We start from the raw sequence: 13,012 nt of genomic DNA, 5'->3' as shown, positions 1-13,012 counted from the left end.
GGAGCCTCAGAGCCCTCCTGCCCCCACACCCTCGTGGCCTGCAGCCCAGGCTCAGGTGGGGGCAAGTCAGCGACCACTCAGGCCCTGCACCCTGCTCCCCCGGGAACCCTCCCTTCCCAGTGGCGCTCACGCCCGCCCTGGCAGCCTTGGGGGCTGGGAGCTGTTCTGCTCCCCCACCTCCCAGCATCACAGGGGGCTTCACACAGCTTGGAGAAGACTGGCCAGTCATGTAGGCGACACTTTGGGAAGCCTGGTTTCAACAGCATCTTCTTCTGGGGGGTGGGAAGGTGTGCTGTGTCATCTAAGAGCTGGGGACCCTGTCTTCCCCTTAGTGTGGCCCTCTGGCGTGGGGGCCTGTGCAGGCGGGGTCTTTAGACCAGGCCAGGCCACCCACGGCGGGGCCTCCCCTTTCTGGGAGGTTCTTGGGGCCACGCTCTGGGGCGGTGGGGACCCTGGCCTGTGGGGCGGGTATGCGAGCAGAGAGCCGGCGCAGACCACTGGCCCGTAGGGCTTCCCCGCCCCCAGCTATGGTCACACCTCCTCGGAGGCACCTGCGGGCAGGGGCAGGAGGGCACTCAGGGCCCTCGCAGCTCTGGGGCGAGTGGAGCTCCCGGGTCCCAACCAGGCCAGGTGTGGCGGGAGCAGGGAGGCGCCGGTGTCCTGGCCACCCAGGAAGCCAGGGGGCAGGCTCAGTGCCCCCTGCTCCTAAGGAAAGGGACAGGGTCCCTCCACTGAGGCAGTTTTATTATTTTAATTAAAACAGAAACTTGTCTAGCCACGTTGTGTAGCGTTTGGATCTTAGTTCCTTGCTTAGGATCGAAGCCTTGCCCTCTGCAGTGAAGCGTGGCATCCGAACCACTGGACCTGCCAGGGCATCCCTACGGGCAGCTTTAAAAGGGGAGACAGAGCAGCAGAAAGACGCCCTTTCTGGTTCCCTCCAGAAGCCGGCGACCCCTGGGCCCTTCTCCCCATCCCTCCCCTCCCCTCCTCTTCCAGAACTGAGACCAGCACAGCCAGCAGGGGGACAGGGTTGGGAGGCGGGGGGACAGAGCCCGGACCCTGCCTGGTGCCGCCCACCCCAGGGATCCCCGGCCCCCGCAGGCCCACCTTGCCCTTGCGCACGAGGCTTCGGATGTGGGTCCACAGGGCGGTGCCGCAAGCACACACGTGCTCCTCCACCGAGGCCGCCCGGCTGCGGCCCGCCAGGCCAGGGTGGAGGTGCCGCAGGAGGGTCTGCAGGGCAGCCATGCCCGGTGTCTCCCGCATCCTGGGCCCTGCTGCCCGAGGGGCTGGCGGCAAGGCAGCGGCGCGGTGGGTGGGACAGCGGCCGGGCAGCAGCATTGGGCTGGAGTGTGCCGGGCTCCGGCCCCGCAGCCTTTTGACCCGGTTCTCAGGAAGCCCCGCCCCCGCAGGCTTGCCCAGTCCCATCGCGCGGGTTCTCCGTTTTGTTTGCGTGGGAAAAACACCCCCACGGGCGGCCCGTTGGTTACGGGAATCCCGATGCGTCACACTTTCCCTCCAGAGCCCAGAAAAGCCACGCTTCCTTCTCAAGTGGCCGGTTTCCTGCCGGGCAGTTTGGAGACGCTGAGTAACCCGTGTCTGCCCGGCCAGCCCTCCGCACGGCTGGACGGGCCCCCCGCTCCTAGGTCCTGCGAGAGCCACAGCCGCGACCGCATCCATCCCTGCCGGGGCCGGACTCGGGTGGGAGAACGCCCACAGCCCCCAGAACTGGCCGCTTGGCCCAGGGACCGGGGGCTCAGCGCCGCCGTCCACCCCTCCACCTGCCTGCCCTCCGCCCCGGGGGTGGGGGGCAGACAGTCCACAGGCTGTCCCGGCTCCAACAAACACGGCGGGCGGAAGCCACGTGAGGACGCCCCCCGCGGCCGGGCTCCGTCCACAAACAGCGCTGGCGGCGGACGTGCTCCCGCCCGGGCTATTTACAGTACAGGGAGGCAAACAAGCGGGGAGCCCGGGCTGGGAACGGAGCGCTCAGGGGGAGGACCAGGAAAGGGCCAGCGCCTTCGGGAAAGCCCAGGGCGCGTGGGGTCCCGGGAGGAATGCGCCAGCCGCTCAGGACAACGGGGCCGGGCAGGCGGGGTGCCTCCCCAGACGGAGGTCAGCGTCTCCACTCGCCTCCCCCAGGGCTGGGCACGGGGCACCCCCAGGGAACAAGGGTGGGTGGCAGGCCTGGTGGATGGCTGCCCCCAGCGCTGCCTGGAAGGCCGAGGCGGCCTGGCGGTCAGGGATGGACGGCCTGACGGACACTCTCAGAGCATTCTCTTGTTCACCTCCCCGGGCAGCGGCAGGACCAAGACAGGGCAAGTGGCTCCCTCCTCACCCGCCTTCTTGGAGACTGCGGCTTCCTCCGGGATGTGCTCAGCACCCAGGACGGGCCAGCAGGGCCTCCCCGGCCCTCCAGACCGAGCCCCACATGTCTCACCCTGTAACCTGCTCCCAGGAGTGGTCCCAAGAGGGGACCAGAGATGCCCCCGCCCCCCAGAAGGGGACACGGCCCTCCAGCCTCTGTCTCTCTAGTGCATTCCTGGAGCTCTGACCTCTGTGTCCTTAACTCCTTCCTACCCTCCCCCGACCCCAACCACACTCCAGCATCACCCCAAGACCCAGAGGACAGCTCTGATCAAAAAAAAGACAGGGGACCTCCCCGGGCGGTACCATGGTTGAGAATCCGCCAGGCAAGGTAGGGGATGCGGGTTCGAGCCCTGGTTTGGGAACTAAGCCCTCAAGCCACACCTAGGGAGTCCACGTGCGGCGATGCAAGAGCCTGCATGACGTGGCGGGGACCCCAAGTGCCACTGCAAAGACCCGACGCACCCCAATAAATAAGAAGCAAACAGTAACGGGCTTGTCGAGGATGCTGAGAAACAGGAGCCCTCGGGCACCTCCACGGGGACGTGAACTGCTGCAGCTGCTCGGGAAGAGCAGGTCAACAGCTCAGAGCGCCAACCTTGGCGGCGACCCAGCGACTGCCCCCCGGCTCTCCACACAGGAAGGAGGAAGCCGTCTGTTATCACGCCGACCATGCCACACTCGCACGGCGCTCACCGTCACGGCCACGAATGGGAAGCGGCCCAGGTGCCCCCCAACTGGAGAACAGACAGAGGAGCTAAACGTGCCGTGTGGACACATGCGTGAGGCAGGGCCCAGCCAAAAAAGGGAGTGTGGTGAACGCACCATGAGCGCGTGACCCTCAGAAATGTTTTGCTAAGTGGGGGAAGCCAGTCACGGAAACCGCGTCACAGAGCGCGTGTGTTTACACAGAACACGCAGCGTGAGCAATCGTTGAGTCAATACGTCGTGTGCGCCTCTTCGCGAGCCCATGGACTGTAGCCCGCCAGGCTCTCTGTCCATGAGATTCTCCAGACAAGAATGCTGCAGTGGGTTGCCATGCCCTCCTCCAGGGCATCTCCCCTCCCCAGGGATTGAACCTGCATGTCCTGCACTGCAGGTTGGTTCTTTAGACTGAGCACATCCATACACAAAAAGCACATCAGCCTGGGCCCGGGCGTGGGAACAGGGAAACCGCTTTGAGAGGACAGAAATATTCTCAAACGCGATTGCTGTTAACGGTCGTAAAACACTGCAAATCACTAAGATCACTGATTATCTCCCTGGTGGCTCAGACAGTAAAGAATCTGCCGGCAATGCAGGAGACCTGGGTTTGATCCCTGGTTCGGGAAGCCTGGCAGGCTACAGTCCAAGGGGCCCCAAAGAGCCGGACACGACTGAGTGAGTAACACTCTCACTTTTCACTGGCTGCTTCTCTACTTGAAAGGGAAGCGGTGGATGTCAGTCAGTGAAGAAAAGATGCAGAGTCCCACACGGGACCGCAACTGGAGCAAGGAGGGCCCAGGCCTCGCCGCACCGCTCCTCGCGGCGGCAGAGGCTCTGGGAAGCTGAGTCCCCGAGGGGCTCTGTGGCTCCACACAACTTCTACAGCCTAAAACCGGCCTCAAACGGTTAACAACCATCTGCACCCCTCACGTTCATGGGGCCGGAGACCCCGCGGACCTGCCCACTCCAAGGGGCTGTCACCGTTGATGCCCTGAGACACGTTCGCACCTCATCCATCTCTGACCACCCCCCAGCACCCCCCGACTTCCCAGCACCCATGTGGCCCTGGCACGTGAATGACCATGGGGAACAGATCGTGGCCAGCCCTGAGATAACCCTGATGGCAGGTGGGCGTGGGGACTCTGTGGCACTTATCTGATGCCCACTGACCATCTTCCTCCTGCCCAATCCGTCTCCAGGGCTCCTACCCACACTCTGGCTGGCTGGGGTTAGAGGAGAATGCAAGTGCCCCAAGGACCGAACGACAGCAATGTAAAGTCACCCTCTGAGCAGAAGAGACGGACACTGCACACAAAGGCGAGAGAAGGAAAACGGAAGGAAGGGATTCGCGACGCCTCGAGGCTCCACCTTCCCTGGGCTCTGCGACCCTGCGACGCCCCCTGCTCCCAGGCCAGTGGTTCCTGAACCCAAGACTCCCCAACACAGTCTGGGGGATCGGGTGGATCCAGAACCCTGACCTGGGGGGTGAGGACCCAGCTCCCCGGACGACTGTGACGCCTCCGGGCCTGACAGCGTGTTCGGTTTCCGCCCCTGGCCCCTTGGGGCCCGCTGACCTGGGCTGGCTCCAGGTTCTCCCCACGCCCCCCTTGGACACTGCGGGGTGCTGTGCCCGCCCTCTTCTCATGGGAAGGGCTCTGCACTCAGCTTCTGAGTTGAGGTGTGTGTGACGGAGGGGGAGAGGACTCGGGGGGTGGGGGTGTGTGGTGTAGCCACCCCTCCCCCACAGCAGGACAGGCAGGGCCACCCGCCCCTCGCACGTGGCCAGGCTGGGAGACCACCTGGAATTGCTGGGAAAGCCCCCATTTAGGCAGGCTGGGCCCGGGAGTCACCGACAGCCTCCCCGAGGTCGGGCCCCCCCCCAGAGATACGCGTCCACGGGGGAGGGGGGTGGCTGGCTGGGGTCCCGGGCTGTCGTCAGCATGACCGGCCTCCCCTAACTGCCTTCCTTCCTCCTGCTGAGGATCCAGACTCGTAAACAAGCCCGGCTGCCCCCAGCCTGAGTCACAGACCCCCTCCCGCCCCTCCCGGACGTCCCCGGGACTGATGACAGCTCTGAGTCACCCCAGGTCCCAGGAGGGAGCGGGGCTGGGGGACCCGAGTCTGCAGGCCCCTCTGACCCGCTTTCCAGCTGCAGACAAGCCCTCGTTTTCTGTGCTCCGCCATTCGCGCTTTCACAAGCTGAAGGTTTGGGGCAACGCTGCGTTGTCAGACGCTGGTTGGTACTTCTGAGGAATGAAGTCTTGTTTTTTTCACTAAGGCGCCTACACTGCTTTTTCCAGGCGTGATGCTGTTGCGCACTCTGACCTCAGAACAGTGTCGACACACCCTTTACACGCACTGGGAAACCGGAAACCTCACGTGACCTGCTTCCCTGCGGCACCTCTGAGGTATGCCTGCAGGTCTTGTCCCCAAGAGACGGGTTTTAGCAAGAACCCTGCTAAGACAGAGTCGGACGTGACTGAGCGACTGAACTGAACCGCTAAGTCAGTTAAGCAAAAATCCCCTGCCCTGGGGACTTGCCTGGCGGTCCGCTGGTTGAGAGTCCGCCCTGCCGTGGCGGGGGTCGTGGGTTCAAACCCTGGTCGGAGAACTAGGATCCCCAAGGGCCACAACACAAAGTCCAGGCCCTGAATGAGAGCTCTTCTGTGCCGCAACTAAGGCCCCACGCAGCCAAATAAACAGAGGGTAAAAATTTAAGAAAAAATTAAAACAAACAAACAAACAAACAACCCACTGTCAATATTTAACCATCCTCAACCTGTGACCACGCTGGTCGTCCCCGCCTTCCTGGTGACGTCCGAATGACCCGGGCCTGTCTTCAGCAAGAATCCCACTAGAACAGCGCAGCCAGAAACCCCCTCAGTCCCGCTGTTATCTGACTACCACCGCTCTCTCCTGGTGGTTCAGACGGTAAAGAATCTGCCCCCACGCGGAGACCCCAGTTCGATCTGTCTTTCCAGAGAGAGCCTGACTCCATAAAGGAGGAAGACGACTGTTCCCTTTCCTGTCTGAGACCCCCGGTTACCCAGCAGCAGTGCTCGGAGGCCGCGGTTCAGATCCCGCCACCCCCGGGACCCCAGTCCCGCAGGAGGACGCAGAGGAACCAAAGTCGAGAAAAGGAATCGGGCGCCCAGCCTGCCAGCTCACCATGGGCTGGGCAAGGTGTAGGCAGAGCCTGGGTGTGGGGGCGGACGCTGGGGCAGGGGTACAAAGGAGGCCAGCGGTCCTCGAGCGCGGAGGCGATGACGGAGGCCCCGAGCGATGACCAGCGCGAGGCAGCTGCCTGAACACCGCCGCGCTCAGAGGCGTCCGGCTCGGGACGCCCACGGAACAGCCCTGCCTGGGCAATGCCCTGCCGTCCATCAAGGCCACCGAGGCGGCCTCCTGCCAGGGCGGGAGACACGGGTTCGATCCCTGGTCCGAGAAGACCCCACCTGCTGTGGAGGAGCGTGTTGCGTGCTAGCTGCTCACGGCCACCGAGCTTGTGTTCTAGAGCCCGGCGGGCTGCAGCCGCTGAAGCCCCCGCGAGAGTCCGCGCTGCTCCGAGACGAGAGGAGCTGCGGCGGCAGGGAGTCCGTGCCCTGCAGCCACCGTAGCCCCTGCTCACTGCAACCAGAGAGGAGCCCGAGCTGAGACGGAGACCCAGTGAAGCAAACGATATGTACGTATATATAATAATAACAAATTAAATAAATGTTTTTTAAGTAACCACTTAGAAGAAAACAAAAACGGGATGGTCAGCAGTGAGGTTGGAATCCCTGGGATTCCACGCAGAGTCACAGCCACCCTGGGCTGCCCCTGCCCGAGGAGCACCCAGCCCCAGGCGCCGTCAGCTTCCTGTCCTTGGGTCTCGGCTCGGCGCAGCCAGGACTGTCCGTGCCAACCCCCCACCTCCCCCAGCGCCCTTGCCCCGTGGTGCCAGTCCCAAGGCATAGGGGTCCCTGGAGGCCGCAAGCTGGCCAGTTCCCTAAGCAGCTTCTCAGGCACCGTGCCCCTCCCAGGAAGCCAGCCAGACAGCCGTGGCAGGGACGGAGCCCCCTGCCAGGTGAGGACTCCCCAGGGTCGCAGCAAGACGAGGAACTCGCTGAGTGTGAGACACCTTCTCTGCCTGGAGGTTTTCACTTCCTGCACCGGGGAAGGGAGCCCTGTCCTCCCACGGCTACCTGGCACGTCCAGCCACTCCCCCAGGAGGCCTCATGGCGGGGGGCTTCCCAGGGCACTGGAGGAGCAGTCAGGGCCCACCTCCAGGGCGGGGCTGGCAGGAGCCCCCTTAGCTGGGTCCGGTCAGCTGCCCCGTAAGGAAAGAGGGTGCTGGGGCTTCCTTCTGGGGTGCAGAGCCGTGCAGGTGAGGCTGTGAGAAGGACAAGGCGGGTGGTTCTGCAAGAGCTGGGGGGCACGTCCTGTCCTTGGAAGGCTGAGGGCCCAGAGGGCTTGGACCTGGGGACCCCTCCCCAGTCCTCTGTGAGACTTCCTCCTGACCCATCAGGGGCTCCTCTGCCAGCTCCGGGGGGCCGGCGGGGGGACCGGCGCCCGCCCACAGAGGGAGGCGGCTGCAGGCCTGGAAGTGGGGTCTACACGCCAAAGAGGGGGTGCCAGGCGGGGAGACTCAGAGTCTCAGGTTTTTCCAATTAGAGGTGGCTCCTGACTGCCAAGGGCAACCCTGCAGGGCGCCACCTCAGGCTCTCCAGAGGCCAGGGTGGCACAAGGCCTCCTGGAAAAACAGGTAGAGCTGGAATTCCTTCGGGGACGAGACACTGAGTGACAGACAGGCTGGGGCGGAAAGGGACCCACGACGGCGCCAGCCCAGGTCTCCCATGCCGACGATTCAGAGCCGGGCCTGCCTCACTGTGTCCCCCACCCCCCGCCTTGGTGTCTCCGGGCGCTAAACAGGAAGAGCACAGAGCACCCGGAGGCGGGGAGCCCACGGGGAGCGGAGGGGCCACCTCACCTGCGCCTGGCCCTTGCCCACGATCCGGTCCGTGCTCTCCCCACCGTCCTCCTTGGCGAGCCTGGTCTTGTGGTAACACTTCTCGTAGCACAGGATCCTCAGGGTCTGCGAGCCTTCCAGCTCTCTCGATCTCAAACTCCTGCGCCCCGAGAGAGGAGGAAAGCCCCCAGGTTACTGGGCAGGCCCCGCGGAGGGGCAGCCAGCGCTGCTGGCCAAAGGGGCCTCTGAACAGCAGCCCCTTCCCGCACAGACAGCTCCCCTGAGGCCCCGCGGCGAGACCCTCCCCACTGTCGCCCCACAGTGCAGACCCTCAGCAGCCGGTGCCCCGTGAACATCACACCACCGGCTAGTCTGGGAGCTTCCGGAAGCTCTGGGCGCCTCTCATGCGTAACCCAAGCTCCGGGGCCGGGGTGTGGGAGTGGGGGGGTCACGAACGCAGACCCGCTGTGCGCTCTGGGGGCCACCGATCACGACCAGCGCCCTCCAGGTGGGTTGACACCTGAGGGCCAGGGTCGGCGGGCAGGGGAGCGCTCTGTCCTTTGCGCTCAGCTTTGCTGAGCTGCTCCGAGGACAGTCTATTTGAAGGGTAAAAATAAACATCGACCCAGGGAGGCGACCCAGGCGAGGCGAAAGAGGGACCCGGGAGCAGGGCTCTCCTGCAGGCTCTCGGCGTGTCTGCCATGGGTGCGTGGGGCCTGCTTCCTCCTCTGTCACCCCCACGGCACCTTGGGAACTCCAGTGCTTCCCAGCAGGGTGTCACCAGCATGGGTTCTTGGTGGGGAAACGGGGGTCGGGGGTTGGGAGAGCAGGTATTTCTGAGTCTGAATTGGGGGGAGGAACGGTGCGTGTGCCGGGAACCTGCGAGGACCTAGACAGCCCACACGTGCAGCCAGGGTGGTGGGCCGCCCAGAAGCCCCTCAGCCCAAGCTCGGTCTCTGCAGCCCCTCGGTGGTGTCCAGAGCCCGGCATGCGCTGCCTCTGCAGGGTCACGCCCTCCTGCATGGGTCCGCCTGGCTCCGACACCCCCTGCCCCACCCCGGACAGCCCTGGCGCCCGGTGTTCTCACGACCAGGCAGGTCCGCCGGCTCCCCAGGCCCGCGCTCTGAGGGCGGCGTGTGGCACGTCTAATGATCACAGAGACCAGGGTCCTCTCCAGCCCAGCGAGGCAACCCCCACCCCAGGAGCAGAGCTCCGGCTTCCGGGCCTCGAGTGTCACGGCGCCCAAGGCTCATTCCAATTTCCAAGCAAAAACACCATGGAAACCTTCCAGATAAACACTCGGCAATAATAGGGGCCTTAATGCTAAGAAGCCCTTCGAAGCTCTTTTTCCAGATGCTCTGCCAGCAAAACAAGTGTCTCCGTCACTGGCGGTGGGGGGAAGAGGGGTGTGTGTGTGCAGGCGAATTCTCAGGAACACGGAGATAAAATCTCCTGGCCCGCCTGCTCCCCCGGGAGATTCCGGGAACGGCTGCTGGCACAGAGGCCGGCAGGGAAGCCCTCAGGGTCGGAGCCCGTGGACGGAGCACCTCGTTTGCCGGGAAGTGGGGCCTCACCTCGTTCCAGTTGGGCTCGGCTGTGTCCCTGTAGACGCGCGTCTTGGCTTTATTTACAAAGTAGCCGAAGGAATCCACCTCCAGGGTGCAGTAGAGACCTGGGGGCACGGAGAGCGGGGCTGACCGCGGGGCCCTCCGTCAGCCATCGCTCTCAGAAAAGCAGGGTTATTTTCTAAATCATAAAGAAAAAAAGTGTCTTGGGTTTTTTTGGTAGCGCTCTGACGCCTGCGGGATCTTGGGACCCCAACCCAGGATGGAAGCGGTGCCCCACACGCCCTGCAGTGGAAGCGCGAGACCACCTGGAGAGTTCTCGGTTTTCTTTCTAAAACAAGACACCAAAACGGTGCCATCAAGACAGCCTCACGTCACACGGGTGCAGCCACAAGCCAGCACCCGTCACGACACTCGCTCCCCTGCTCACGGACAGCAGCTCAGCACTGGGAGGGAAGTGGGGTAGGGCCGTGGACAGGGGCTCGGTTCATTGGGGTATTAATGAAGTTCTCCAGGCAAGAGTACTGGAGTGGATAGCCTTTCCCTTCTCCAGCAGATCTTTCCTGACCCAGGGATGGAACCTGGGTCTCCTGCATCGCAGGCAGATTCTTTACCGTCTGAGCCCCAGAGAAGCCCTATTAATAAAGTTACTATAGGGCAAAGTGAAAATGTGTATTTGAATAAGTATTCAGGCTTATTCAAATCTAGTTATAGTTTTAACTTATCCACCAGAAGTTGTGTTGCTTCCTTTAACGAATGGCTCTACTGAGGTATGAACGACTGTACCTTCACACTCACCCACTGTGAGCGTCCAGTGGGTGCTCCTGGGTGAGTTTACGGAGTTCTGCAGGCGTCGCCGCCTTCAGTTTTAGTGCACTTCCGTCACTCCTAAAAAGACCTCTCCCCATTTTTCCCATTCAACCACAAATCTATAAATCTGCTTTTTCCGTCTATCCAAATCTTTTGTTCATTTTTAAAAGGCTGGGCTGTCTCAGGCATCGCACTGTAAGCCTTCTCGATAGATCCTGGATACAAAGCCCTGATCGTATCCACCCGGCCTGGAAACAGCTTCTCTTCTGGGGCTCGTCAGGCACGTCTGGTTCGGTTCTGTAGTGACGGTGGCACGGTCAGAAGGGTGCCTGCCCCGCGTCCTCCTCCACGGGGCCCTAAGAGCTCGGGGGTCAGGCTGGCAGGCGAGCGTGTGCCGAGCCTGCGCCGCAGCGTGACCAACCCTCACCGCTCCCGAGTGGCTGGGACAGATGGCCCCGAGGGGAGGGATTAAAAGGGTACCCCTTTGGCACATCAGAGCAGCAAAATCTCCCCGGCACCAGGGTCAGGGTGCCAGCCCTCAGCCTCCTGGAGACCTTGGCTGCATTGTTTTGATGTTCAAGTCGCTCAGTCGTGTCCAACTCTTTGCAACCCCATGGACTACAGCACACCAGGCCTCCCTGTCCATCACCGACTCCCAGAGTTCACTCAAACTCATGTCCACTGAGTCGGTGATGCCATCCAACCACCTCATCCTCTGTCATCCCCTTCTCCTCCTGCCCTCAATCTTTCCCAGCATCAGAGTCTTTTCCAATGAGTCAGCTCTTCGCATCAGGTGGCCAAAGTATTGGAGTTTCAGCTTCAGCATCAGTCCTTCCGAGGAACACTCAGGACTGATTTCCTTGTCTGTAGCGAAACCTGACCCTACAATTGCACGACCTGCCTGCAGGGGGCAGCTCCCAGCTCCCAGAGTCTGAAGAGACAGAAGCAGGCAGAGGCAAGGTCCACCCTGGAAAGCAACCCCACTCCCAGCGGGCGTGAGCGAGCACCACACCTTCGGGCGGTCAGCCACCTCCCGGGTACCCGCGCCCTCCGGCTCAGGGTCCGGCCACCTTACTCCCCACACCAGCCACCTACTTGAACTCTGCTTAAAGCCGCTGGCAGAGTGGACGATGACATTCAGGAACCCGTAGAGCCCAGGAGATTCGTCATCTGTGCAAGAGACCAGAGAGGTGAGCGCCCGTCCTCCTGGCAGGGGCAGGCAGGAGCTGGGCTCTGCTTCAGGGACCCTCTTGGGGCTGGGCGGGGGGCACCGCGTGACTGTCACTCGCTTAGCGGGGGACCAGGCGACAACGTGAGCAGGACCACATCTGCTGTGGCCTCCACTCGGCCTTAGGATCGAGTGCTACGTTCACAACGTGGGCAAACCAGGGGCGGAGACGAGACGTGACGGGCTCTCAGGACAGGAGAGGGGCTGGGGAGCACGTCACGTGGATGAGGCGCAGTGTGCAGAGCACGCTCTTGTGTGCAAGCGCGTGTGCACGAGTGTAAGAGTGAACGCAGGTGCGGCACGACCACACGTGGGGGGATGGGGAGCAGGGCCAGACCAGAGCACAGAGCGTCTGGGGAGCCGCTCGGGACTCAGGACCAAGTCTCCGGTCCCCTGGGTCACCCCAGCTTGTCCCGTCCACTCCAGGGAGAAGCCGACAGGAGCACACACAAGCCCAAGCATGGAGGTCCCCAGCCCCAGGGCAGCCCCAACAGCAGTAAGGAACGGCGGCCTGGAGGGTGCGGGGTGGGGGCGGCCCACCTTCCTTGTTGATGGTCAGCGGGATGCTGTGGACGGTCTGCAGTTTGACACATGAGTTCGTCAGCATCTGCAGCTCCACGGACGTCAGCGAGAAGCTCTTGAAACCTGAGATGGGAGCACAGGGGTGCCAGCCAGTGAGTCCACCCGGCTCCTCAGAACCCCGGGACCCCCTGGAGCATTTTTTCCAGCTACCCTCACAGCGGGCCCTCAGCACACCCCGGTGAGGAGGCCCACAGCGTCCAGGTGCTCCCAGGGAGGAGCCGCTAAGGGATGGGGAGGCGTGGCCCGGGGGGCGTGGAGGGAATCTTAGCAAGATGCTCACACAGGGTCGCCTGCCACCTCGGCTTGGCCGTATGGCGGTCATGAGGGGCGACCCGGGGCAGCTTCCTGTGGGGTCTCCCCAGACACCCAGTGCAGCTCTATCCGCTGCGCCCCCATCTCTCCACCAGGTGGGGGAACAGAGCTCACTTCTGAGCAGAGGACAGACGCTGTAAGTGGTCTGGACCTCTGGTTATAACTGGACACCCGTGATGGGAACATGGGCCGGGTCCAGGCACCAGCTGTCAGAGCCGCCAGGAGCACCCCGTCCCCAGAGACGGTGCCCTGCGGGGGACAAGGCAGAGGCATGTGGAGCCCCCCGCCTACCCGGGATGCGGGGCTCAGCCTGGCTGCCCCTGCAAGAGGCACAGGCGGGAAGTTCTCAGCAAGAACAGCTCGGGAGTCCCGAGTCACGGGGTGGGGGGCGGCGGGGAGCAGAGGAGGGAAGCAGGCGGCCGCAGCCCCAGGTCGGGGGCAAGGCCTGCCCTCCAGCCCTGAAGGCAGCCAGGCAGCACGGACAGCTGTGAACTG

The 13,012-nt window shown here is 63.2% G+C and overlaps 1 protein-coding gene across 1 annotated transcript in view; it reads right to left on the bottom strand.

Moving 5' to 3' along the window:
* Positions 1-13,012, bottom strand: part of LOC104992680 (breakpoint cluster region protein-like) — a gene marked incomplete at its 5' end in the record, with an annotated part of 22,532 nt that overhangs the window by 5,187 nt on the left and 4,333 nt on the right. Inside the window, 7 exon segments of the mRNA XM_010845644.1 lie at positions 8,042-8,167; positions 8,169-8,180; positions 9,595-9,692; positions 11,491-11,565; positions 12,164-12,268; positions 12,486-12,550; positions 12,669-12,766. Of these exon segments, the coding sequence (XP_010843946.1) occupies positions 8,042-8,167; positions 8,169-8,180; positions 9,595-9,692; positions 11,491-11,565; positions 12,164-12,268; positions 12,486-12,550; positions 12,669-12,766 (579 nt within the window).

Source organism: Bison bison, unplaced genomic scaffold (assembly GCF_000754665.1).
Source record: "Bison bison bison isolate TAMUID 2011002044 unplaced genomic scaffold, Bison_UMD1.0 scf7180017848633, whole genome shotgun sequence".
Classification (NCBI taxonomy): Eukaryota; Metazoa; Chordata; class Mammalia; order Artiodactyla; family Bovidae; genus Bison; species Bison bison.
The sequence above is the reverse complement of the archived record's forward strand: the minus strand, read 5'-3'. Positions and strand labels throughout refer to the sequence as shown.